This window comes from Pochonia chlamydosporia, chromosome 6, assembly GCF_001653235.2.
Source record: "Pochonia chlamydosporia 170 chromosome 6, whole genome shotgun sequence".
Taxonomy (NCBI): domain Eukaryota; kingdom Fungi; phylum Ascomycota; class Sordariomycetes; order Hypocreales; family Clavicipitaceae; genus Pochonia; species Pochonia chlamydosporia.
The window spans coordinates 376,507-403,306 of NC_035795.1; the positions used below are offsets into that span (position 1 = coordinate 376,507).

General features: G+C 50.8%; 8 protein-coding genes across 8 annotated transcripts; 3 read left to right on the forward strand and 5 right to left on the reverse strand.

Moving 5' to 3' along the window:
- Positions 1-1,008: 1,008 nt before the first annotated feature.
- On the forward strand, positions 1,009-3,217 carry VFPPC_14646 (peroxisomal copper amine oxidase; the record flags this gene model as incomplete). Its single annotated transcript, XM_018292414.1, has 2 exons — positions 1,009-1,138; positions 1,218-3,217. 2 exons carry the CDS (start codon positions 1,009-1,011, stop codon positions 3,215-3,217), a joined length of 2,130 nt encoding a protein of 709 aa, XP_018141197.1.
- Positions 3,218-3,483: 266 nt separating this feature from the next.
- Positions 3,484-4,455, reverse strand: VFPPC_09727 (short chain dehydrogenase protein; the record flags this gene model as incomplete). The annotated part of the gene is made up of 1 exon (XM_018288212.1): positions 3,484-4,455. The coding sequence occupies one exon, from the start codon at positions 4,453-4,455 to the stop codon at positions 3,484-3,486; it is 972 nt and encodes a 323-aa protein (XP_018141196.1).
- Positions 4,456-4,875: 420 nt separating this feature from the next.
- VFPPC_09728 (sodium/phosphate symporter) lies at positions 4,876-6,882 on the reverse strand (the record flags this gene model as incomplete). The annotated part of the gene is made up of 3 exons (XM_018288213.1): positions 4,876-5,159; positions 5,237-6,691; positions 6,804-6,882. The coding sequence occupies 3 exons, from the start codon at positions 6,880-6,882 to the stop codon at positions 4,876-4,878; spliced, it is 1,818 nt and encodes a 605-aa protein (XP_018141195.1).
- A 4,436-nt stretch (positions 6,883-11,318) lies between these two features.
- On the forward strand, positions 11,319-12,448 carry VFPPC_09730 (myb family transcription factor; the record flags this gene model as incomplete). Its single annotated transcript, XM_018288215.1, has 2 exons — positions 11,319-11,837; positions 11,954-12,448. The coding sequence occupies 2 exons, from the start codon at positions 11,319-11,321 to the stop codon at positions 12,446-12,448; spliced, it is 1,014 nt and encodes a 337-aa protein (XP_018141193.1).
- Positions 12,449-13,284: 836 nt separating this feature from the next.
- Positions 13,285-14,817, reverse strand: VFPPC_09731 (protoheme IX farnesyltransferase; the record flags this gene model as incomplete). The annotated part of the gene is made up of 1 exon (XM_018288216.1): positions 13,285-14,817. The coding sequence occupies one exon, from the start codon at positions 14,815-14,817 to the stop codon at positions 13,285-13,287; it is 1,533 nt and encodes a 510-aa protein (XP_018141192.1).
- Positions 14,818-15,670: 853 nt separating this feature from the next.
- VFPPC_14647 (transaldolase) lies at positions 15,671-16,859 on the forward strand (the record flags this gene model as incomplete). Its single annotated transcript, XM_018292415.1, has 4 exons — positions 15,671-15,859; positions 15,933-16,041; positions 16,102-16,333; positions 16,403-16,859. The coding sequence occupies 4 exons, from the start codon at positions 15,671-15,673 to the stop codon at positions 16,857-16,859; spliced, it is 987 nt and encodes a 328-aa protein (XP_018141191.1).
- A 221-nt stretch (positions 16,860-17,080) lies between these two features.
- VFPPC_09732 (DNA mismatch repair protein msh6) lies at positions 17,081-20,938 on the reverse strand (the record flags this gene model as incomplete). The annotated part of the gene is made up of 4 exons (XM_018288217.1): positions 17,081-17,755; positions 17,812-20,216; positions 20,271-20,427; positions 20,480-20,938. 4 exons carry the CDS (start codon positions 20,936-20,938, stop codon positions 17,081-17,083), a joined length of 3,696 nt encoding a protein of 1,231 aa, XP_018141190.1.
- A 3,501-nt stretch (positions 20,939-24,439) lies between these two features.
- Positions 24,440-25,378, reverse strand: VFPPC_09734 (FG-GAP repeat domain-containing protein; the record flags this gene model as incomplete). Its single annotated transcript, XM_018288219.1, has 1 exon — positions 24,440-25,378. The coding sequence occupies one exon, from the start codon at positions 25,376-25,378 to the stop codon at positions 24,440-24,442; it is 939 nt and encodes a 312-aa protein (XP_018141188.1).
- Between the last annotated feature and the right edge of the window lie 1,422 nt (positions 25,379-26,800).

Sequence of the window (26,800 nt, forward strand, 5' to 3'; positions counted from 1 at the left end):
GTTTGCGGGAAAGAAACGGCCACGGGGTTGCTGTAGGCCACTTAACTCAATCAAGCTATCCATTCTACTCGCAGCCTTAGACAGTCCGTTATCTTGGCCAAGTTTGGTCAAGTTTTGTCTCCGTCGCAAGTAACAGGGAGTCGAGATACTAGTGGGGAGAAATCTACCAAAATAGGATCAGAAAGGGCAACTTTTACGTTTCAATACCAACTATGTCGGATGGATACGGGATCACTTGACGCATGTAGCAAGTCTTACATCTGCAGTGCAGCTTGGACATAATCCCTTCTGGAATATCGGCGGCATCTCGAGCAACAACGTCTGATCTTGATTGAACCACAGTCCACAACAGCTACGGAAGTAGCTACGGAATGGCTGTCACTTGGACCCTTCTCCCAGTTTGGTACTATCCTGCATTGCATGAAATACAATCCAGGGCAAACTACGACTCAACGCCCAATAGTCGCCACAGAAGAGACTGCCGGGGTTGCTTTGCCCACATCTCGAACGAATGCCGCGCCAAGTCGAGATGCAGCTGGCCCAAAGATACGGAGTACGCACGCTGTAAAGATTAGATTGACCAAACCAGACATGTTTGGTTCGGTGCCTTCGGTCTGTGGAGTCCCGGACCGCCGGGCCTGGGCTTCTGTATAGTCCTGAGACCTGACTCCATGTTCCCCCCAGCTTTTTGTTGCCATCGGCGCCGAAATCCACCAGCAGCTTTGAGTTGCCGCTATCCGCCGCCAGTGTGGGCTGACATGGACGGTGGCCGCGGGCTAGCGGTCCACGCATTTTGGAGGCTCTATTATGTCCATTGTGCGTCGTAAAGTTTGGCCTCTGAAGTTTTTTGGTTGGGTATATATTCTTGTGTCCTTTTGACAGATCAGGCTAAACAGTGGCCGGAATCCAGGTTGCCAAACACTTGCTTCTCTCGACCTTCGAGAATACTACAGCATCAGCGTTTATAAACAAGCCATACAAAATACACCAAAAATACCATTGCACATCATGGCTGCCCCCGCTTTACAACAGCCAGAGTTGGATACAACCTCAATACCGGGTTATGTTATTTTCCCAGAGCAGAATGAAACTGCACCACAGCCCACAGCCGGGCTTCGATCACAAGTTCACCCTCTAGGTAAGACCGCATTTCTTGGTGCAAATATTTCGGCAAGGAGAAATCATAGCTAACTTGAGATTTCTTCGGAACAATTTAGACCAGCTGTCTGTACATGAAATCTCCACATCTGCCAAGATCATCCGTGACTTTGCTAGCCCCAAGTCCATCAAGTTCAACTGCATCACTCTTCGTGAGCCCAAGAAGAACGAGTATGCCGCATTCAGGTCAAGAACTGGCCCTCGCCCTGAAAGACGGGCTTTCGCAATTGTCCTCGAACAAGGCACCCCCAATGTTGCCGAGGTGGTTGTCAACTTGACCAAGTCCCAGGTTGAAGACTGGAGGCCTGTTCATGATGTTGCCCCTACTCTTACTCTCGAGGATCTCGACGTCATGGAGCGCATTGCTCGCGCCGACCCTCGAGTTATTGAGGTGTGCCGCGAGATTGGCATCACCGACATGTCCAAGGTCTATCTCGACGCCTGGGCCATTGGCGTTGACCGCCGATGGGGTTTCGAGCGTCGTCTCCAGCAAGGCCTCCCATACTACAGAGCCTCAGAATTCGACAATCAGTACGCCCACCCGCTAGATTTCAGCGTTGTTGCGGATACCGAGACGGAAGAGGTCCTGAGTGTCGATGTTCGCCGCGTCAACGGTGAGCGCACAAAGGTGCCACTTGAGCAACACAACTACTTGCCCGAGTTTATTGGCGACGGCTACGAGCCCAACAAGCTCAAGCCCATTGATATCACACAGCCTGAGGGAGTTTCCTTCCAAATGAAGGGTAACGAGATCCACTGGGCCAACTACAAGATGCACATTGGCTTCAACTATCGCGAGGGTATCGTCCTCTCAGATGTCCGCATCCACGACCCTTATGAAAACCGTGAGCGAACTTTGTTCAACCGCATTAGCGTTGTCGAGATGGTCGTTCCTTATGGCAACCCTGAACCCCCTCACCACAAGAAGCACGCTTTTGACGTCGGCGAGTATGGTTCCGGTCTGATGACGAACTCCTTGAAGCTTGGATGTGACTGCAAGGGAGCTATCCACTACCTTGACGGTGTTGTCTCAACCTCCAAGGGCCAGGCCGCGGTTATCCCCAACGCTATCTGCATCCACGAAGAGGACAATGGTCTGCTATACAAGCACACTGATTTCCGTGATGCTAATGTCATCTCTGCCCGTGACCGCAAGCTCATCATTTCGCAAATCATCACCGCCGCCAACTACGAGTATGGATTCTACCACACGTTTATGCTTGACGGCACCTACAAGCTTGAGATGAAGCTTACCGGTATGCTGAACACCTACTGCATGCACCCGTCCGAGACTGCTGCCCCCTATGGTACCGAAGTTGCCCCCGGCATCAACGCCCACAACCACCAGCACATTTTCTCGCTCCGTGTTGATCCTGAAATCGACGGGCCCAACAACTCCATTCTCCAGAGCGACGCGGTCTCTTCAGAGGCCCCGGTAGGCTCTCCCGAGAACCCCTATGGAAACGGCTTCTACTGCAAGAAGACGCTGCTGCGAACTGCAAAGGAGGCGGCTGTCGACTACTGCCACGAGACCCAGCGTGCTTGGGACATTATCAACCCCAACAAGATCAACGAGTCCTGCAAGAAGCCCATCGGCTACAAGATCATCAACAACAACTGCCCTCCGTTGCTGGCCAAGCCCGGCAGCGTTGTCTACAAGCGCGCTGCCTTTGCCCGCAAGAGTCTCTGGGTCGTTCCCTACAAGGACTACGAGCTCTTCCCTGCTGGCGACTACGTCTGCCAGTCCACCGGCGAGGAAAACCACCCTTACAACCAGAGCGTGCTCGACTGGTCAAATCGGGATGAGCCCATTGAGAACACGGACATTGTGTGCTACATGCAGTTCGGACTCACGCACTTCCCTCGCTGCGAGGACTTCCCCATCATGCCCGCTGAGCCAGTTGGCATCATGATCCGCGCCAGCAACTTCTTCCAGAAGAACCCTGCCTTGTGGGTGCAGCCCTCACAAATCAAGAATGACACTTCTTCCCGAAATGCATTCTCCTCATCAAGTGGTTGCTGTGGTGGAGCCAAGTCAAATCCTTCGTCTCGCTTGTAAGATGTAGCATGAAGAAGAGGAACAGCATAACCATTGGACAGCAGCGACATTGAAATTTATGTTTGCATTTTGAGTTTAAAAAGAGAACTTCGAAATAAATTTGAAACAATTACAATTGCATGCAATATCATTTTCTCTCGTGAAGCAATCTTATTTCGTAATACAATTGAAACACTTGCATGTAATACCACCTTGCCAGTGAAGCAATCTTACCAACCCTCGATGAATGAAAATGCCTGCCAACACATTTTCCATCATCAGAGCTCCTACAACTCCTTATCCTTCTGCATCACACCTCTCGACCCCGTCGGATCCAGTTCCAGGTTCTTCTTCACGCCAGCAATCTTGACGCTCGCCTCCATAAAGGCCGGCACGCACTCCAACATGGCTGTTTGCAACGCATGCGGCAGATACGGGACGATAACTCTCCTCCCACAGCCTACTCTATCCAACGCCGAACGCACCCATGTCTTCGGATCAGGGACAAAGTAACTCGTAGGAACCTTGATTGTCCCCGTCTCAGTGACTTGCATGACCCTCAGGCCCAAGACCTCTATATCTCGGCCTTTGTATACTTGCTCCAGTGCGAGTTCAGCCGTGCTACACATTAGAAACGCCTTTGAAGGGCCGTAAGCTGGGAACAAGGGCATCGCTATATCTGCAATGGAGCCTATGTTCAGAATGAGACTGGGCTGATTGGCAATCAGGTTAGGCATCAAAGCGCGGGTAAAGAGCAAAGGGAAGGTCGCGTTAGTGGAAACATTGGCCTCCAGTTCAGACAAGGTGAATGCCTCGAGAGTGTCGAATTCGTGACCAAACGGCATAGTGGCACCGACATTGTTGACGAGTATCTTGACATTTATGTCAGATAGAGTTTCTTCCACGGTCGCCAGAGTTTGCGAAGGGCTGAGCGACGCATCTGCGAGAAGGGTACGGAACTCTCGACCTGGATGCAGACGTTGTAGGTCGCTGGCGATTTTGTCCAGTTTGGCGGCATTCCGACCGTGAAGCACGATATTGCATCCCCTGGAGGCGAGGTCGTATGCGAATGCTTTGCCGATGCCGTTACTTGCGCCGGTTACTACGGCCCATGGCGTGGCGTTGTTGGCGGTTTTGAGGTAGCGTGGCAGTCTGGATGGGCGGATGTAGATGTAAAGGAAGGAGATGAGTGACCAGGCCGTTGATATGATTGTGATTGTGCCCAGGGCTATGAGGGCGATTTTAATCGTGGATTCCATTTTGGCCGCTATTATGATGATGAGGGTTTTGGTGATGGCTTGGAATGGAGATGTGGGGAGGACTTTCATATGTCAGATTTTAACCTTCATGGTGATCCAGTCATGTGGCTGTGTCGTGGTGTATGAGATAATCCCACCATTGGAATTCTCCTGGCTTGCATTGAGCAGGTAATTTACCGTCTTTTTCTTTGCCATTTGCAAGCATATTGTTGTTGGACTAAGCAGTCACCGTATTGAGCTAAAGCACCTTTATAGTCATGTTCTTTATTCAAGCGCGGGTATCAGATCAGCTGTATCCCTACGCGACTTTTGGAATACTATGCTCCGGATATCTTTCCATGTCTAATGTAACAATTTGAAACTCAAACCCAATTAATACTTACTATGCAAAACAAATAAACCCCCGTCACTCGCGTCATCTTAAAACTTGGGGGCGTTGAGGAACAAGCCCATCAGAACTCCACCAAGTGTACCAGCAATGGGAATGGTCATGATCCAGGAGAACAAGAGGAGTCCGACTCGCTGGAAGTTGACAGCCTTGAGGGTTCCGTTGCAAAGACCAACACCAACAGTGGCACCAGTAATGCACATAGACGTGGAAACAGGGAGGGAGAACTGAGAGAAGACAAGAACAGTGATGGCGGCGCCCATTTCCATGGAGCTGCCACGGCTAGGGGAGTGGTAGGTAATCTTGTTGCCCATGACTATATCCGATATGTTAGCAAGTTTTCTCTTTGCTGCCTTGTGAAAGTATGCACATGGATGCCCTGTTTGAACTTACCCTTCATGATGTTGTAGCCGTAGGTGATAAGACCAAGAGAAATGGTGGCAGAGAGAACTGCCAGCTGCCAGACATCAACAGGAGCCTTAGCTTGGGCAGCGTTACCAGTCTTCCAAGCACCATAAATAACGGCCCAGGGACCGACAGAGTTACCAATATCGTTGGCACCGTGAGCGAAGGAAGCAGTGCAGGCAGTGAGAACCTGAACGAACGAGTAGGTATGCTCAACCTCGTTAGGGTATTTCTCAGCAGCAGCGTAGACGCGCTTCATGCGTTCACCTTCAGGGGTACCCTCAATACCAGTCTGAGCAGCGTGGATATCATAGTGAAGACCATACAAAAGACCACAGACGACGATGGCCGGAAGACGCTTGGCCAAGATCTTGATGTTGTGGAACTCGTAGATCTGGCCGGCGCCCATGGGGTTGTCTCGCAAGGTTCGCATAGCCCAGCCCAAGGGTCCGCGCTTCTTCATCAACCTGGCGTTGAATCGGGCTTCGCCTTCAGCCATGAGTTCCTTGTAAGACTTCTGGGTAGCCTCGAGGTTGGCCAGGCTCTTCTCCTGTCCCTTATGAGCCTCAGAGGTAGACATGACACCATGTTCCTTGCCGGAGCCATCCTCAGCAGTCAACTTGGGAGAGTTGGTGACAGACTCGTCAAATTCCGAGTCATGCTGAACAACAGCGTAGTCGGGAACGTTGGCACGTTCAGCATGCTCGGGAGCAGGGCGCTTGAAGAGAAGAGGGCCGTAGACAAACATCCACCACTTAACGGATGGGTCCTTCTTGATGACCTTGGCGTGGACAAAGGGGACGAAGAAGATTGCTGAGAGGAGAGCAACACCACCACCGGTTCCCATGGTCACAGCAGCAATGTACCAAGCAGGCTTCTTGCCGAGACCCAAGTTAGGCGAGCCCTTGTAAACAATGGACAGCGTGCAGATGGTTGCGGCAATGAGGAAGAAGGCGGGTGAGGTGTAGACAGCCCAGGGGACTGGGTTTTTGCGCATGTGCACCACCAACTTGATGAGCATGAAGATGATGGCAGCAAAACCACCAGAGATGACCGGGGCCATACCCAGGCCAGCAAAGATGGCACCAAGACCCTTTCCATCATTCCAGCCCCATTGGACCTTTGACGCACCAACGGTGGCAACACCAACACCAGCGACTGCAGAGATCAAAGAGTAGGTTGATGAGACGTGTGCAGAGTGACGAGTGCACCACATAACCCAAGAGGAAGCGGCAGCCAGGGCGCAAGTAAAGGCAAGCATCTGCACACCAGCATTGTTCTGGAAAGCAGAGTTGGGAATAATGCCGTTCTTGATGGTGTCAGCAGTACGAGCACCGACGGTGATGGCGCCAAGCATTTCGAAGATGGTACCGAAGATCATGGCTTGTCGGTACGAGATAGATCTGGAGGAGACACTGGTGGCCCAAGAGTTGGCCACATCATCTGCCAAGAAAGGAAAACGGTTAGTATTCAGAACCCCAGATGATGAAGAAGCCATTGCCAAGAGAGTTGAACGGGATGGCGGCCTTGGCAGGTGGTCTTGGCTTTTACTCACTTGCACCATTGTTGAAAGCATCAAGCAGGGCAAAGAAGGTGCCGATGGCAAAGACGTAATCGTATTGATGGAGAGTCATCTTGATTAGAGCCAGGAGAATTCTGGTGAAGTTCTCTCGTACCGACTCAGATGGTTCAGTGAAACAGGACCTCTGCAGATTCAAAGAATCTTCTCAGTCAACACAACCAGCCGGACGTTGCTCGCCTTTTATGCCGTCTGACCAGGACGAAAAAGAGCGAGCCACGGGCAGGGTTCAAACTTGCTGGTGGATGCGGACAGGCCGACTGCCCTTCAGGTCAGTCTTCTCCAGCTGCCCGGGCTTACTTGACCGAAGCGTGGAAGCGTGCAAAATACCCGAACCTGAGAGGCATACCACGTATATTGGGCCAAACTGAGGCATTGCACACACCCAACCTGTTAAGGTTATTGTGTGGCGTGTAAGCTTATCAATAACACTGACAGGGGCTGCCTATTTGGATGTGGCGTGGTGTTCCGAACAGGCACGAGCATCCCGTCGTTCCAACTCCCTATCAGAATCGTGAGATCTCACACGTGGGGGAGATGTTGAACAGTCTCTTGCAACCAACTGCCCAGCTTCGCAAGAGATCTTCCCATGTCAAGCAGCTCTAACAACAGGGGCCGCGACGCCACATGGGTCATGCTATAGCCAATAGATTGACTGTAATATCAGGCCCAGACTGCACATTTCCGGTGATCTAGCCAGAGGAGGAGACCGAACGGTGGGTCATCCTCGTGGGTGCAAGACAGCTGTGAACGAAGCGTTGGCAAAGACACGATGAAGGCACACGTGCGAACCTGCCCAAAGCGAGTCTAGACTGACGTGCTGCATTTTTGACATGATTTTTTCGGCCAGCCTTGAAGTGGCGAAGACGGGTTGGACGGAGCACACGCAAGACTGGGGAACCTGGTGTCCTTGCCAAGACCACCTGTGGGCGAATGTTGGCTGAGAGCTGATGCATCTCGGTGTACAAAAAGGCCATTGAGTACATAATGGCTGACGATTTGGCGTGTTGGTGTAACAATATAAACCGCTTACTCAGTCACTTTCCGTATCACGGCATCAAATTGAGGCGTTTGTGCATTGCTTTGGCATAATTGCAGAACCAAAATGGCCGGTAACAAGACTTGGCCGCATCTTAGCTGTCAATTTGTGTCCGTTCGTATGGATGATGCAGGGCTTTGTCCGAGTGGTTGAGGCGATGAGACTATCGACAAGGGTGGCAACCTGTTGGCAGCGCGATATTTCTTTTCGAAAAGGATTTTCTCTGGTGTGGAGGAATTTTGGGAAGCTCAATTTTGGACATTTTGAGAACTTCTCAAATGTCCGCAGTGCAGTCACCCACGTGGGGTTGTCGTGTCGCTGGGGATCGCCGTCAGGTTGCGCGGGGAGGCAAGGAGGGCCCAGCTAAAGTCGAGCTAGATTCTAACTCGAACAATAACTCGAGTAAGACTGGAGCTGAAGCTGGACTAACTAATGGAGATGGGCCGAACGACGGGGCAGACCGTTGATATGTTTGGTGGTATGGCTCGAACTTGGGCTAGACACAACGTTAATTTCAAGCATGTGGTGAAGTGATGGGAGGGTGAGGCGAACTTTTTCTACTTATTTTCAAGTGAGGTAGATAAGCAGTTCCAGCAGCCCATTTGCCACAGTAATGGATGATAGCAAACACGTTATCGGTTCCGATTGAGCCTCACACATTGAGGATTTTGACAACGTGCTCCAAGCATGGGGCAAAACCGGGTCGATGCGGCTATGCACGTCTGAGGACCCGAAATCAAGATGACGAGGAGCGTTCATGCAGCGAACATTGAGGCCAACGAGCAATAAAAAGAGTTTCGTGCCAGTGACGAGATTTTCTTGGCCATCGAATGCCTATTGAAAGTCGCAAGCCAAGGAGATACATCGTGGCGGAGGTGATCAATAATGGTGGTGAGATGGTGCACTGCAGAGTCTGGTATGGCCTGGTCAACATTGAATGCATTCCGACAATGTTGATACGTACCTAGGTACTTTACTGCCCATTTTTTGGCCCGCAAACCAATACTTTTCCCGTTGTCTTTGGGGTCGGTTTCAATTTGAACCCGAAGCCAGCGTGTCTTTTCACCGAAATTGGCACATGAAGTCAGGAATCTTCGTCCGCCAAGCCGGAAAGACGGCTCTCAGACGGTAGAATCTCTTGGGTTTTCCTGAATTTCCCCAGTGCCCAGCATTGGCAAAAACTTGGCAGCATGATGGCGTTCAGAGACATGGACAGACCAGACCAGAGATTCTGTGGCCCAAATTTAGAAGTGGCAGGGTCAAGTTTTGTGCCCAGTGCTCTCACCTTCGTGCCTGCCCTGCTTGCCTCGAGGTACCTGGGTACCTTGCCGATGTTGCTAACCTGGCACTTGGGCGCGAATCTACAACAGCCCGTGGCCCAACAGTATTTGCCCCCATCCAAGTATACACTAGCATCTCAGAGCATATCACAATACACTGGGAATTGGGAGATATGCTCTGCCTCTCAGCCTGCCGAATACTTGCAAGGTTAACCTCACACCGTGCCTGCGTACCCGCACCTAACGTCAAGTGCTGAGTACCTTCCCTGATTGTGGCCGTCCTTAACTGTCTCTTCCAGTTGTGCACCTCGACCTGGATGGCCAACAGCTGTCTGGCTGGTGGGTCCAGCAACCGCCCACTGTCCACACAAGCAGGTGCTCCTGTGGCCCACCAATCCCGTGCCTTCCTTGCGCAAAGCCCCTGCCATTTTTAGAGTCTTTATGATTGTCAAATAAACGCGCGCTTGCATCTGGCCAATCTTATGACCGGCTCGTGCCAACACTCACCATTCTTCAGTCGCTGACAATCTCCAACCTCCACATGCTCCTCTTCATCCTCATCCTCATGCTGAAGAAGTCGAGCACTGAGATTGACATGCCGGGTACAGCGCACTCTTATATATATATATACATACATGTATACAATATTAGCCAGCGCCAATTATGACCCCACTCGGCCAGTTCATCTCCCTGCTATTCGCCAGCTCTTCGTTTTGACTCCATCATGACCCTGCTGGCCATCTTCCAAATCCATTAAGCGCTCTCGGCATCGAGCTCTGGCTTCTGGCCCCTCCTATTTCTTCTTCCTCGTTGTGTTATTTACGGTAATCAGCTAAACTTGTTCAGGCTTGTGGCACATTCTACGATCCTCTTCGTCTCCTCTTTGGTATCCGGTCTTCAAGGGGGGCAAGGAACAGACGCAATCGCTACTCCTTCAATTTCCAGGCGCCCAACTTCCGGTTATATTTAGAGAATACTCCTCGAGTCTTGCATCTAACCGAAGAGGATAGCCCCATCGCCTGTTTCGGGTCCAAAACTGTGTGTACGGATGAACTTCAATTATGAAAGACCCGATCTTAGACCTCGACGTTGTCTTCGCGTAGGCGCCATTGCGTCGTGACGTCAAGGGGAGTCTACCATCTTTCGCCCTCCGCGTGGTGCTAGATCATCGGTCGCATGTTTAATCAGCTAGTGGCGGCTCGCCTTCCTCTCCCGTATTGCTCATCGTCTCATACTATTCCGGGTTTCGACCATGGTATCCAAAGCATCTCCTTTTTGCCCTTGTCCATTCTGTAGGCGCCTTGATGCATAAGGCGGCTGCTCATACAGATTCTTTTCTTTGCTCCATGTCTTAACTCCCAATCCACCGCAGATATTTGCCTTGCCGTGAATATTTTCGGAGCCACAGTTCCCCTGGGGTCGTAACCGCCACATGGTCCGTTTCTTAGCCGCCAGGCCGCCTCGAGATTGCCCTTCAGCCAATATCATCGATCCATTTCCTAACAAGTCGACTCTTTAGACACAGCAGGCACGTTTCACTTCCGCTTTCGACTTGTGGGCTCCGTTTCATCTCTAGAGCCGCTCTTCGTGGCATTGGTCTTCATCTTTCCTTAGTCACGTCCATGAAGCTTGTCTTCGTCTCAAAATCTTAAAGCTGCTTCATGTCCCGTCCTTGTGGCCAGACCCAATTGTTTCGTTTCTTCATCAATTCGACCTGTTTTCTTTACATGTCACTATTGCTTTGCTTCTCAGTTTCTCTTTCTTTCCCTCTTACCTCTATTTTGTCGGCATTCTCCAACTCATAGCCTGTCCACGTCCCTCACCAGGTCTCGTTTGGGTCACTCTCGCTTCCCCAAGTTCCTCGCTCCGCCGGCAACTTTAGTGTCGATTTACGTATTCGGTCATTCTCCTTCTCTGTCTTAGACATTTCTTTGCGTCTCATAGAACGCGGTACCAGTGCTGCAGGAAAGCACATATGCAACCGCACAGCGTCCTCATTGCTTTGTCATAATTGATAATAGCTCTTTCGTACACCAAATCGATTTCTTGTCACCATTCACAGAGCTGACCTCTCGGGCTTTCTAATACACGTTACCTCTGCTCTTCTTCACGTGCATTTCGTCTCTTCTTTCTTCTTCATACACTGTTCAGATCCCTTATACAACCAGCATAATGCCTAAACATCATCGAAGCGCAAGTGGATCTCACCACAACTACGCAAATCAGCTGTCGACCGCCATGACTACATCTCCTATGTATGCACAACAGTCCCAGCGCATACAGGTCCCTCCTAGCTATTACACTATCCCCCCTGGTCCAGACTCGACCTCCATGCAGATGCCCCCGACTCAACAGGAGTCATATGAAGCGTACACAACCGAAGCAACTGCTTTACCGCAAACCCAGCTTCGGGCTTCTTCTGGAGCTTGGAGTGCGAGCGATGACTCAAGGCTTGTCCAAGCCAGAGCTCAGGGACTGAATTGGGGACAAATCAAAGACGCATATTTCCCTACCAAGAGCGCCAACGCATGCCGGAAGCGCCACGAACGTCTTATGGAACGCAAAGGTGCTGATGACTGGGATACCCGCAAGTATCAACAGCTCGCTAAAGAGTACATGGGCATGAGAAAAGAGATCTGGAGCGGACTTGCTGCTCGAACTGGAGAAAAATGGAACGTGGTGGAAGCCAAGGTATGTCAAGAGCCTGCTGATGCTTGTTGTGCATCCGTATCCTCGCAGCACCCAGGCAATTTTTTAAACACATGTGAACCTCTCTGCTAATCATGTCCCATTGTGGTTTATTATAGTGCATGTCAAATGGCTTGAAGAATCTACAAGCTGCTGCTCGGCAGGCTTCGCGACGCGAACGCCTTGAGACTGGCTCTCATATCACAGGGTATGACGACGATAGCGGCATTTCCGGCATCGGCCTGACTCCTGTTGATGAACTAGACGCATCCTACAGCAGTCCTGAGACGGGCTCATCGGTCGGCGCGGCGCATTCCTTCTCATCGGGCTCTGCCACCTCCGGTGTTGGCTACCACCTACAAGGACATGCAACGACTCACACGCACTTACACCCGGTCGGTGGCAACGGTGACCAGAGTTCCTACGCCCTTGGTCCATATGGTGCTTCCTACGGCGGACAGCACGGATATTCTTCGAGTGTCAGCTCATCGGCGAGTATGGGGCATCGGTATGCCTCGCGAGGAAACAGTCCTTATATGGACTCGCAAAGACTATCGAATGCGGACATGGGCATTGACAGTTTGATCAACCGATCCAGTGGCCGCCGGCCTTAATTGCTATTTCTTTTGTTCCCCCCGGGTTAGACCAAACACTCCTTGAGCTTCAATATGAGCGCACAATTGGTTAGCGGGCCTGGATCCTAGCTGTTGGCTACGTCCTCTCCGAGTCTTGTCTTCTCCTTATACTCTCTTTCAGTTTTTCTTTTCTTTTCTTTTCCTGGCTGCAGGCCACCACCTACATCTACTGTTGTCCCTTGCGCGTGTTCTTCACTCTTTAGGATCAAATGCAGTGGCAAATGACCACAAAGACGGCGTTATTGGATATTTTTGCATCAAGTGGGATCTGTTGGAGGTAGTGGACCATGAATGACGAGCGCTTGATGTTTATGTGCTACTTTGCGAAGAGCAATCGTGTTTTGACACACAATCTCATTCCTTATAGCGAGGGCGATGGTTTATGGGGCGTTTATGCCTTTTTCTGTTTGCGTTAGTGATTTTGTCATGCTGCATTGGGATGTAATGCCTTGTTAATGTATATTAGAGATAGATTTCGATCATTTGTTGTTTTGGGAAGACGTGCTACAACATGGGCATGGATTGATTTGCTGCCATTACATTTCATTCGTCTTGTCAACATGAGCCTTTGCTGCAATTTGGATCAATTCGGCCTTGGAAATTTTGTGATTGATGCCAATACGCATTCATGCGGTCTAGTAGTACAGTGCAAATCAACTTCTTCCACAACCACACCTTCTTACAGGCGATCGTACATTTCCTTTCCCGCTATGCATCCACCCTCATGTCCAAATATAGTACAAAATGACAAAAAAAGGAGAAAACAAAGTGTCGGTCATGGGTATACATTCAAAGGGGGTGAGGGGCGATTCAATTCAGTTCGACCGAACAGCCTCTGCCTTCTCGGCAACATTGGCTGCAGTCATACTAGCCATCTCTTCCAACTCTTCTTCCTCCCACTCACCGTCCTCATCGCCAAATACACTCTTCCACGCGCGGCTCCACATGCCCTTCTTGTGGAGGAGCGCCAGTATCATGACGCCCGGTAAGTGCCATACACTTGCCCAGAAGAGGCCACGGGCACTGCCTTTGTGCCCTTCGAACCGCCAAAACTGCACGGCCTGGTGAATGAGCCATGCATTGATGGGGAGGCTGGTTGCCGCAAAGGACCATTCCGTCACGCCGGCAGCACAGAGGCCCAGACACAGAGGGATGAAGATGACGCTGTAGCGGAGTGCCACGCGGGAATTGCGAGCAGGATTCGTCCACGCCAGCATGCGTAGGCCCGCAGCTTTGTATTCTTCGCGAATGGACCAGCTGAGGGCCATGAAGTGCGGAAATTGCCAGGCAAAGAGAAGACCGGCAAGTAGCCAGCCACCTATTGAGGAGCCGTCGCCGGCAAACAGAAGCTCTCGCCATGATCCATCATTGGTGGCAGTTTCGCCGGCGGCAGCTGCCCAGCCCATTAGCGGCGGGATGCCGCCGACAACCGCACCGACCCAGGTATTGAATGCCGTGACGGCTTTTAATGGCGTGTATATGCCGGCGTAAAGGACTATATTCGAAAGGCCCAAGAAGGAAACGGTGGGGTTGACGCCGAAATACAAAGCTCCAACACCAGTCGCGCCAGCAAGCACCGCAAAGAGCGCTGCCACCCGAGGTGACACCAGCTTCCGCACAAGCGGTCTGTTTCTTGTTCGCGACATTTTGGCATCGGTAGACGGTTCGTAAAGCATATTAAGGGCATTTGCGCTCGCAGAACAGAGAGCTGTACCCGTGGTAAGAAACAAGAGCGTCAATGGACTCAGACTCGGCGTTTCGGTCATGGTGGGCATGAGCATCTCGGGGACAGGATATAAGGCGTACGGCGCCATGGCTGTCAGTACCACGAGCACAGTGAGTCGTGGCTTAGACAGAGATAAGAATGTCGAGAGCGTGCGGCGGAAGGAATGGGCTGGTTGCGCCGCAGCTACGTTTGTGAGGATGGTGGACGCATTTGCCGGTAGCGTGCCATCTGATGAAGAAGCATCGGGAGCGGCTTCAGTCGCACTGGCTTGTTTTCGTGCCTGCCTTCGACGATGAGGAGGTAGTTGCGAAGCCAATTGGGGCTTGTGTTGGATGTTTGCGGTGAATGTTCCGGTGGTTTGGGTTCGCTTGTGGCTCGTTGATGTTGAAGTCGGCCGTGATCGATGTCTTGAGACAATTGAATCAAGACAATTGGATCGATCAAACGCTCGGTTCGACAGGAAGAAGCTTGCGCCAGCCAGAGTCGATGACGAGGTGCTGCTCCCGCTCCGAAGAGCTTGCAAGGCTCTTGAAGAGGAGAGCCATCGCGACGGTTGCCGGTTGCCCAGGGCGAGGATGCTTCGAACCTCGCTTGTGGGATTTAGGATTCGTGGTGGCCGCATGATCGCCTGCCGCATGCCAGCATGGCGATTTCACACGAGGCTCAATCCACCTAACCCTCGAGAATTGGAGGGGATTCGTGGATGCCGCCTCAAAATCAAGCTTGGCCAGTAGTGCTCTTTTTTTGTATATCCCCATCAGACGTTGAGCCGTGGGTACTCTTTCGGCGGGATCAGTTTGTTGCGTGGCCACGTGTGGGGTCATGTGATGACCAACTTGTCGACGTCCCAGGTTGTGGAAGGACCAGGGCGACATCGACATGTGAGAGAGAATGTGCATTGTGCACCAGTTACTTGATGTAAAATTCAATCAGACCTTGAAATACTGGAAGCTCCAATGGGCCATATTTTCCGGTTGAACTTGCCGTGTAGAGCATCTGAACTGGCCAAGTGTTGCATTTTCGTCGTCGGGCCATCCCAGTCATGAAGCTCTCGCCTGACCTCCAACTCCAACTCCAACTCCAACTCCAGAGCTCATGGTTCCGCATATCTGGCCATGACGACGCGGAGATCTTGGCCCAATATTTTTGATCTGTTGTTGTTCTTCGTATCTTCATTCTCTATCATTGAACAAGGTTATTACATTACTGTCTATTTCTATTGTACGGGATACTACACTGCACGTCGTCTCAAATATGCCTTCTCTGCTTGACGTGTTACGGCAGCGCAGCAAGGTCAGCTGTGAGACCATGTCTGCGAGAGGTATTTTCTGTCAATTTCGGTCACAGTACTTGCATATGAAATTCTAATCATACTTTATGTTCCATTCAATTCAGTGGCCGCCGACATTCGAGGTCCACTTGTCCAATGTATTTCCAACCAGGTATTCCAACTCAGCCAATATTCTAAACTGTCCATGGCGAATGACCAGCTAATCCTAGCTCTCTCCTTTCAGAGGCTTGCGTATTTCGAGCTCAAGCAGATAGAATATAATTCCCGTCGTCTTTTACATCACCACATCATTGCAGAGGCATCAATCGATGCCAGCGCATTGAGGAATATGCAAGGCAGCCTCAATTCCGTGGAGTTTTTGGTTGAGATTCTTGTAAGCCTAAGCCGTCATACATGTACGCTACCTACCAGGAGCTAGGACATAAGCTAAACATACGGATATGTAGATGGTCAAGCTGCAGCTGCCATTGATTCATAGAGTAACAGGACATGTTCACATATCTACGAATCCTAAATTATGCTACTCTACTCGCGCCACAGTTGCGAATGCACACCGTATGTCTAGCACACCATGTAGCAGAAGCCTAGCACTCTGCAAAACTAACCACAAGACAGGGCTCCTGTATCTTTGCATGGGTCTGGATCAAGACGTGGACCTCAAGAGGATATGTATTGACATCCCTGCAACCTGGGAAGGCATCATGGCTTGTGGGATTCTCCAGAAGCAGGGCATTGCTACCTTAGCCACTGCGGTGTTCAGCTTGGAGCAAGCTGCCCTCGCCGCACTTCTTAATTGTACATATGTGTCTCTCTTCATCAATGAGCTCAAAGTGCACTTTAGGCAAGGGTATGTTACACCTTGCCCAAAAGTTCATAACCTACCTAGGTGCCCAGATCTGACCTTGACTGTTAATAGATATGTCGACTACGAAAACACGTCTCATGAGGTTTGCCGACAAATTCATGCGCTTTACATGTACATGCAATCCTCAACTGAGATTATGGCTGCGTCGTTTACCTCTGTTCAAGATGTTATGGATCTAGCTGGCACACGACACATTATAGTCTCCCAGAGGCTGCTGTATGAACTCAGGTCAATCAACGCCGATGCGTGGTATGGTCAGCTTGGGGCTTATTTTGCTCGGGCGCCTGCAGGAGACCATTGGGAGACTAGAGATTGGAGGCCGCTCATGGTTTCTAAGGAAAGCGCATGGAAACTTGCCTTCGCGAGAAGTGGTTTCGGCAGAAACGAGGCGAAGACAATACAAGCCATCAACTACCTCTGCGACTTCCAAGACCAACTGGAGCAGCTGGTGGCACTGATAATCGCCGCCAACCAACCCGCAGAAAATTTGGGTGCAACGACACATTGACACATCTCGCAGCCTGTTGTATCTGTATTGTTGTCTGTTGTTAACAAGCGTTGTATTATCAGCATCAGAGTTTATGTGGCAGGAGCCTCGCAAAAAGCGTACACGTTTGACAGACATTTTCCCCGTTTGAAGACATAATATAGTGAATGCCCCGCTAACTATCCGAAATGCCCAGGAATATTTTGGCGCCGCAATCATTGTCACCGCAAATATGACTCCATTCACAAGCATTCAATAGCCTTGAGAAGTACATCCACCCCTTTATCGCCAATGTCCCCCTTCCCTTCTAATAGACTCCCAATATCGCTCAGTATGCCCAGGGGAATATAGCAACCAGTCTTGGCTTTCTCCAAGCTCTCCTTTAACCGGCTAGTATGCTCCCAGTCTCTGGCAGCAACCTCTGCTCGTTCGATCACGCGGTTTGAGATGCCACACATTGCCGCGCAGTGCATGCCAAAACTCCCCTCAGCAACACCATCCTCGAGCTTGTACAGGAATGTAACCTTGCGTTCTTCGTCATCCACATGGATTTGCATTCGCTTCGCTCTGATTTCGGGATGGTTCTCAAACTCGGTGGCCAACGAGTGGTAGTGAGTCGCGAAGAAGCCAACACACCCAATGTGAGTTGCAACATGGTGAAGCACAGCTTGGGCGACAGCCACGCCGTCATATGAGCTAGTTCCTCTGCCGAGTTCATCAAGAATGACGAGTGAGCGTGGTGTCGCTTCCGAAAGTATCTTCTTGGTTTCCGAAAGCTCCACGAAGAAGGTGGACTGTGCAGCAAAGATGTTGTCGTTGGCACCAAGACGGGACATGATGCGGTCGACTGGAGTTAGGCGAGCCGATACGGCAGGAACATGGCATCCGATTTGAGCCATAATCACAGCCACGCAGGACTATATTGTGTGTTAGACTGTGTATTGCAATTCACCTCGTTCTCCTAGAAACTTACCATTCGCAGGACAGTCGACTTTCCAGCGGCATTGGCTCCAGTCAACAAGTTAATCTTGGCTTGATCGCCACCGAGCTTAACGTCGTTCGGTATGAAATCGTCAACAGTGTTGATCATGCAGGGATGTCGCAACTCCTCGAAATCAACAAAACTGCGCTCCTCATCGAGGAATTGGGGTCGACATGATGGCTGTCCCAATGAATTCGATGCTTTGGCCAAACTGACCAAGCAGTCCAACTGGGCAATGATCTTGATAGCAAGGAGCCAGGTGTTATAATCAACATCAAACTTCTTGAACAGTCGAGATGCAATTTCCCGAACCAGTTGAGAATGAAGCTCCTCAGCCTCCTGAAGCTCCCGAACCAGCTGGGTGAGGTGTGGGAAGTACCACCTCTTCACGTCCTTTGTGGCAGACATTTGTCGCCAACTTGACGGCACCTTGACACTCTTCGGTGTCTCCATCTGATAGATTTCCTTGCCAACATCGGTGAATTTAAGTGTCCGGCACTTTAGTTCGCCCTTCTTCTCGCTCAGTAATTCGCTCAGCTGCCCCTTGATTTCTTCCATTCGATCCAAGCTGTCGTCAAAATCAGGTTCAATACCCCGTTCCGGGATCAAGATCTTGTCTTCTCGCGCCCTGCGACGGTCGAATGCTGTCTTCCAGTACGTCAAGGGCTCTTCAAGATCAGGCATTGACGAAATGAGTCGGTCAACGAGGCCATTTCCTCCTTTGAATGCTCCCAGAAGGCTCATAGTATATTCTATTTGCTCGAAACCTTCCAGCACTCGCACGAAGTCTTCTGGCTTGCAAGCTCCGGCATGAATACGAGAGATAAGTCGCTCCAAATCTGGCATTTTCACCAGTTGGGATGCGAACTGCTCGCGAACCGTCGAGTCAGCATTGAGCATATCCACTGCGTCCAGCCGTTCGTTGATCCGTTGAATGTCACAGAGCGGATGCGCTACCCATTGGCGAAATAGTCGCTTTCCGAAGGGTGTTATGCACTTGTTAAGTAAGCTGAACAATGTCCCCTCTGAGCTACCATTGGAAGAATTGGAAAACAATTCCAGGTTCATCAAAGTTTGCCCGTCCAGAATCAAAGTACCATTCTTTTGGATTGGGCTGTACTTCTCAAAGTGTCCCTGAGACAGGAGTGGTCGCTCCAGCTGCAAGAACTTGAGGTAGGACACCAATGCTCCCACAGCAGACATGACCAAGTCATCACTCTTGTACTCTTGCAAAACCTCTGGCCAGGCACCGTCTTCATCAGTCTCGTCAGCACTGAAATAGTTTCCACATTTCAGTTCTCTTCGAGAGGTATCTGCATCCCAGAACTCAGTACCAGGCTTCAGATGTGTCCAAATTGTGGTGGGACTGGTATTGTTTTTCAGGATGCGCAACGCTTTCGTGCACAGCTGGGACTTCTCGATGAGAAGTTCCCGAGGGCCAATCTGCGCAACAAACGTTTCGAACTTTGTGAGATCGATGTCGTCAATGAAACTAGACAACTGAAAGCGCCCAGTGGCAGTGTCCACGAAAGCAATACCAAATGCAGGTAAGTCGTCGATGAGGGACTCCTTGATTGCGACACAGTATGCGGCCATATCGTCCTGGAGCATGCTGCCATCAACCAAGGTACCGGCTGTGAGCACACAGGACAGTTCACGAGAGATGACTTTGTCAGCCTTCTTGCCACTCTTATCCTGGCGTTCGCGCATCTCCTTTCCGAGATTTGTCTCCATTTGATCAACCCTTGCAACTTTGTACTGCTTTGCAATGAACTGGTTGACCCAATGGTCCAGAGAGCTCTCTGGGACGCCAACCATTCGCATATTGACTCTGTCAGTCATCTTGAAGTCGAACTCCTGGTGGCCAATGGTGGCGTCGTTCTCGTACAACTCGTAGAATTTGCCCTTTTTAAAGAAAACGATTGTGTCCCACAGGTTCTGTTTGATCTCCCAGTATTGCTTTTCGAAGGGGGAGAACTTGTTCCAGGCCATTGGTGGGATGAAGATGGTTCTGGGATCATAATCCGGATCACTGGGAGCGCGCTTCTCCTTGTCACGAATGTTGGCCAACCAGGGGTATCGATCCTCAGGTTCCTTTGTGTAGGCTTTCTCCTTGCGCTTAGGGTCCTTTGTCGTGGAACGCTCCGTGGGTGTTGTGACAGGGCGCTTATCCGTAGACTCGGGGTCGTAATTCCATTGAGAAGTAGTTGATGTCGTAGGCATGTCGCTCATTAGCTCATCATCAGGGTCTCGAATGGGCGATTCACTTCTGGCGTGTGTTGGTGGCGAAACATTGGATCTTTTTCGGGCAGTTTGTGACTTTGCTGGACGCTTTCGCTTTTTTGTTTGAGGGCGGTCGTCAGAATCATCAGATGCAATAAAATCTCCCATGTCGTCTGCATAGTATAGTTAGTAATAAATCTGGCTATTAAGGCAAGAAACACCACTACCATCGTCGTCTGGGGAAACCGCTTCGTCTTCATCATAATCGTCTTCGTCTTTCACTGCAGGGCGAGCTCGACCACGGCGACGAGTTTGAGACCTGTTCCCATAATTGAACGGCCCTTCGTCTTCGGACGATTCGGCATAGCTGACGACCTTCTTTGCCTGTTGGGGAGCATAAGTTAGCGACGAAGTGGAAAGTGTGAACAAGCAGTACCATGGGCGTGACGTATGCTTTTACCTTTCGAATTGGACTGCTCTCTGGCATCGCCTTTGGGGTCAGATCGTTGGCAGACGCTGCACTGGGTGTCATTGTTGTCGGTGAAAGCAGAGCACTGCTTGTGGTCTTGGCGGCGGACGGTACAGGATCAGCGTTCTCCTGCGAGCTGGGCGGCTCAAGGGCGTCGCTGCTAGGGACGGGGGTCGAGAGCTTCCTTGATGGCTTTGGCTTGGGAAGAGAGTTGGCTTTGGTGGTCTCTTGCAAACATGAGGAACGTTGAGGATCGGGAGAGACCTTATCACGAGAGGCAGGCGATGATGCGGCGGTTGGCGACGACTTCTGGAAGAAGCTCATGATGGAGCGCTGCTTTGCCGATGCAGAAGCAGAGCCAGCTGGCTTAGGTGCCGGCCTCGCGGGGGTACGAGCCGTGCCCGCGCTGGACTTTTCACCTGCCATGGCGATTCGAAGTTTCGAGTCAATTCAAGCGTTGAACATCAGTCGACCGAACGGAGGGCTGTTCGGGACGAAAGTGCACAATGGGAGGCAATTCAGCAGCAATCGAGGAGCATCGGTTCTGAAACGGAGTAGCTGCAAACGAATACAAGGCGTAACACAACGCAGGACAATTGTAGATATACACGAGCAAAGAAGCAATTAAATTAGGTAGATGGTAACAGAACTGGTGAGAGAGCTGCACGATAGGAGGAGACAACTCGAGTCTCTGGTGCCACAAATTCCGGCACCCAATCCCGGGTACCGCGTCGCGCGTTACGGAAGGCGCGTCCCACATCGCGTTAAGTGACGAGTGGGGTGGATGCACTGGAGCTGAGTACCGGGGTATCAAGTTATCACAACCACAGCCAACACCATCTCAACGATTGTGTACGGAGTATGTTGTGTTACCCTGTAGATAAAGTGCCAATTTAGAGCTTGATACTGGCTGCAGCACTGTTTAATCAAGGCCTGTAACTTTGAGAATTACCTCTTTGTTTTTTTAGGCTCGAGTATAAGATAAGTCTCCGCAGAGACACAATTTTGTAGTGTATTGCACAGAGTCGCCCGAGGAGTCAGTCACACCCTTCGAGGACACCGTTATCCGTCAACGTCTTGTCATGCAACACACTCGGTCACAAAGTATAGTTACACATAGTGATGCACGTGTTCCAGTTGATAACTGACCCCAAAACTTCTCAAATGGCCCCGATACCCGCATGCTTACAGTTTATTTATTACTCCACGACGAATTCACAACCCAAATTATCACCCCCGAATCTTGCCCATAATCCAGCTCAACCACCTCCCTATGAACAAAAGCCCAATAAACAACCAGTAGCCAACGCCGGTGCTATGCCCTGCCTTTACATTTTTCCTGGACCCCAACCATATCTTCCTTGCTCGAGGCTCACTTATTCCATCGTAAGCCTCTACTGCCTTGGCAAGTGTCGTGTGAGGTTCACACAGTTGTTCTGCCAAGTCGTATGCGTCGCAAAGGGCTAGGTTTGCGCCGGATCCTGCAAAAGGGCTCAATGCGTGGTTGCTATCGCCTATGAACACCACTGGCATATCGCAGATGCTGTCGTGTCGAAACGGTTGCTTGTCTCTTCCGTTGATGCACAAGACTGTCGCGGGATCTGTTTGCTTGGCCATTGTAGGGAATGGCTCGTGGAAGATCTGCCCGAGCTCTGCGCCTCGGTTGATGACATCGCGACGCTCTGCTTCGGTAGATTCGCGATTCAGTTCTTTGATAGGCTTGTCTTCCAAATGGCCGACTGCCCATAGGACTGTGGTTCGGTCAACTGGTGATATGAAGCACGACACTCCTGTGTTGCCCATGATGAAGCCCCAATCCTTGTCTACCGGGCTTGGAACACCTTCTGGGAATGTAGCCAAACCTCCTCGTAGGGCAGCGCCTACATACTGCAAGCCATCGTCTGGGCGTAGCACCGATCGTACTTTGCTGCTGGCTCCATCTGCTGCAATCAAGATATCACAATCTGCATGCGTTTCTTGAACCTCGCCTCCCTGCTTCTTCAAGTATACTCGGATTCTGCCATTTGGAGTCTTCTCAACGTTGACGCACTGCGAACCCCACTGAATACTGCTGTTTTCATAAGAACCAACAGCCTCAGCCAAGATACGCCTTAGTTCTTTTCGTACAATGCGAATACTTGGTGTAGGCAGGCCAGCAATTGCTGGCCGCTGTGAACGCAAACGCTCAGTCCAGTCAGGACTCCAGATAGTAAAGGCGCCGGAACCATCTAGACCAGAAACAGCGCTCGACAAAACAGTGTCGATGATACCGAGCTTCTTGAGGGCGACGAGACCGCCGGTTTCGCTGTACCCTGAAATCGAAAACGTGTAATTTTCTCCCGCTCTCCAGGCGGCCGAATCGGGGCTGTCACGGTCGTAAATGACAATGGTGGGAGGCTTCAGACCAGCAGTCCATTGCCTTCGGATACCTATGGCAAAGGCTAGGCCCGAAATACCCGCTCCGATGACGAAGATGGTCTTGCCCTCTAGAAAGTGTTGGCTTTGTTCGGTGTTGGCCATGGATGCGATCCTTCTGTTGTATGTAACGTATGATGTCTGAGTAGAGGGATCATGAGGGAATTATGTTATAGACCAGAAGTATAAAATAGTAGTCGTTGAGGCCGAAAAGGAGTGCTCCAAGGGTGAAGGATGCTTTCTATATGACCACCAGATGGTCTGGTCTGGTCTGGACTGGCCGTGGGCTTTGTTGAAGACTGTCCAAAAGGGGAATGTCGTCAATCTCAGCAGCCATTACTCTGTGCATGAGGTAGCTGCTACCACTGACCGGCGAAGTCGCACTAAGAATCGGATATCGGGGATATTCGACCTGTCAAGTATGTGTTGGGGAGTGACGTGCAGCATTGGAACCTTTGCTGAACCAACCGGACGGTGCTTCGTCTACTCGTACCCATGCTGTTTGTCCTGTAGTGCAAGGGTGAATAAGCTCGGAATCACGTAAAGCACGAACAGCCACTCCGAGTCTGAATCATGGTACGTAGGACTTGCTCTCTGCATGGAGTACTCCGTAGAGTTTGACGAGATTTGACGAGATTAGACGAGCCCGGGAGATGAATCAAATGAGGCGCGTCAAAGTTTAGCGGATCCGTGGCAGCGGTTCGGGGAGCTCGCCTAGCTCAGCCTGCATACACGTACTTTCCTGATTGGGAATAAATCGCTGTACCTCCAAGAAACAACATTGAACCAAAGACTCCAGTGTTTGAGAATTACGTATGTACCTAGGTATCTATAAGAAGCCAGCTATTGTCTGTTATTACGCCCTGACTGGCCAAACTCGCAGAGAAATATACCAGTGGATCGGCATTGTATCGTTTGGCGTAGCTGTAATGTGGATAGATAGCAAGACAACCTTATTAACCCAAAGTCGGGACGAAATAGAGCACCGACCTTCTAGAATCAGAAAATGCACTGCGGTGAGACATTTGACTTGTTCAGCTATTCGAAATCATCACGACAACAATCACCACCTTACCAGCTTCGGCTCATGGCGGGAATGAGGAATACTAATCCAATGCAACCTCATGCAGTTTGCTTTTCGTGTAACAGCTCACCTACCATGTCTCGGGTCTTGCTGTAATACACCAGTTGACCGTACTCCGTAATCTGCCTCGGGCAGCTCTCATGTTACACAACCCCAGACTGTTGCACAGGGGACGGGAAAAGGTGGACCGGCATCAACCAACGTTCCAAAGTATATGCCCGATCAGGCATCTCGTATATATTCATATCTATGTGTTGGTAAATGTATATACTCCAAAAACGGCCTTTGTGCAGAGAAATGTACTAAATCATTAAACGGCAACAGTCCTTCGATGCAATTCGCTCCTGTTCCTCCACGCATCACGGCAGGCAGAGTCAACGCCTCCAGGAGAAAGAAATACTTGACGACTTTGCCCTTGTCTCTTGTCATCAAGGATTTCCAGGAGACCCGACGTCCAATCCGTAATCAAACTTGAAATCCTTAAACTTGTCCTTGATCCTGCTCGCACACCCCTCCAGATTGCCTGGCAACGCAGCATCAGAGAAGGCAATGTTTGCAGCGCCAAAATCATAAGCGACGAGCTTATCCCGCAGCCCGACATTCGGGAAACCGTTGTATGAAATGAGCGCGGATTTCCACCAGATGCCCTTGTGGTTCTCGGGTGGTTCGTCGCCTGCACCCTTCGAGAAGCGAAAGTAGTGCGTTCCAATAGCACCGTCCTTGTTATACACGGCCTTCATGTGCGTGCCCTCTTTGGGGATGTCCTTCCAGAGGCGGGCGTCGTATTTGCCGTGGGCAGAGGCACAGCCGAACTGGGGCTCGCCATCCTTGGTCCATACTTGCAGGTGCTCCCAGTCGTACTGGTGGCCGATGCAGATGCGGTCACCAATGTCCTTTTCGAAGAAGTAATCGTACAGATAGGCGCACCAGCCGTTGTTGCAGCGTTGACGGGAGTACACATTGCTGTGGTCTAGATCGTACTCGTCTCGACATCCTTCTGTGTTGGTTTCATGGCGAGATCGCCCTTTGTCTATGTGACCATCTGGACCGATTGCAGGAACGTTATAGCAGCTATCTGTGTCGAAGTCGAGTGCGGGTTGCCACTTGAGATCAGCTGCCGTTGCTCGTTGAGGCAGAGGGGGTGGCGGGTTCTCATCAAAGCCGTTATCATCACACAGGCCTTGGGCTACGGCGTCGATAGACTCTGGGGGAACGACAAGATCTGGGTGGCCCTCAATGGTGAATGTGGCATTGAAGGCTGTATTCATGGACGCATTTCTTGTTGGTGGCTGCGTAGTTGGAGGCGGTCTCGTTGCTGATAGTGCAAGTGCGCCGGGAATGACAACCAGGTGTAATAAGTTGCGCATTTTGAGTCTCAAACGCCTTGGATTCGCTAGCAATATAAGTGATTCACGAACAGTCCTTCTTAACCGTGATTCTGACGGTATTCGGCGCCGGGATGGTAAAGAGGAACGAAATAAATATAAGTTCCTAACCAGTACGCTGTATATATCGGGATCCAGCAATTGTTGTCACCACAACTCACAAGGTCGTCTGGCCTTGGTTGCTCCGAGTCTCGCAAAGGGATCTGCGTCTTGGGAACCTGGCACCAGCGCGTGCTGGACTCCCGTGACAATGAGACGTAACTTCGGTGGGAACGAAAGCACTGAGGATAATAAGATTCTAGTTTGACTACGGTCTTCAGAATGTAACTGAAAGAGAGCAGCACATGAGCCTGCTTTTAAACACCAAGACTCCAACCCTCATCTTCCGAGCAAACACCATTTTGGCGACTTAAGCAGGGCGTATCGAGACCTTGGCGTTGGATTATCTCAGGGGGGATTGAACTTGGACATGTGCCGGTGAACAAAAGTGTCTATCCGAGATTCCTGGAGGATCTGTCGTGCAGATAACACACATCATTTGCCCAAGAAGAGAGGTGAATCTCCGGGGTTCAGCAAGGGCCAGAATCCCACCTGGATTGGGGCAAAGGCCATGGTCCAAGGTTGATGTCGGCGCAATTAATAAACCAGGGGTATGCTTGGGCTCCATCGTGGTGATCTTTGGCGCCAGCACGGACGGACGAGATTTCTCTGTTTTGCCCATGGCCCGTTGAGCTGTGTTGAAAAAAGGAAGGCGACGAGTGGTTTTGGAGGAGCACGCCAACGAGCCTAATTCCAGTAACCTTGCACATTTGGATAAATCAGATCCAATGAAGGAGCCATTTCGGAAAATGTGTTCAGCTGATCCGGACGACGGCCATTATTGAGGGTTGCAATCTGGAGGGGGCCAGTCGCAGATCGAGTTTAGGCTGGATCCATCCCCAATGCTTCAGTGCCCCCTGCTGCTCCTTTCACCACCATCATGTCGTAAATAGTGAGTTGCTGTGAACTCATGACCAGTGGTGCATGAACTGGCTGAGCAGAGGGCTACTGGACGAGACCATGTTTTGTGGCTTCAACGTGCCGACCCTCTCCCGACACAAAAACGACCATTCTCCGAGCGTGGCGTCGCCTATTGATCTGGTTAATTGCCACGAGCTGAAAGGGGTGCAAGAGCGAGAGTTGAAGCAGAACATTTGGCGTTGATAGAGCTTACTTTCGGGGAGGAAGGAGGTTGGCTGGAACTCGCTGTGCTCTCGTTGAAGACCATTTGTGCCAGTCTGTCGGCTGTAGTCCGTGATGGCTCATGGAATTGTTTACGAGCGCTTCCCACATAACATAGCGTAGCGAAGCTCACGAAAACAGACTAAGTTCGGTTGTGAACACTTCAGATGCAGGAACTGAAGC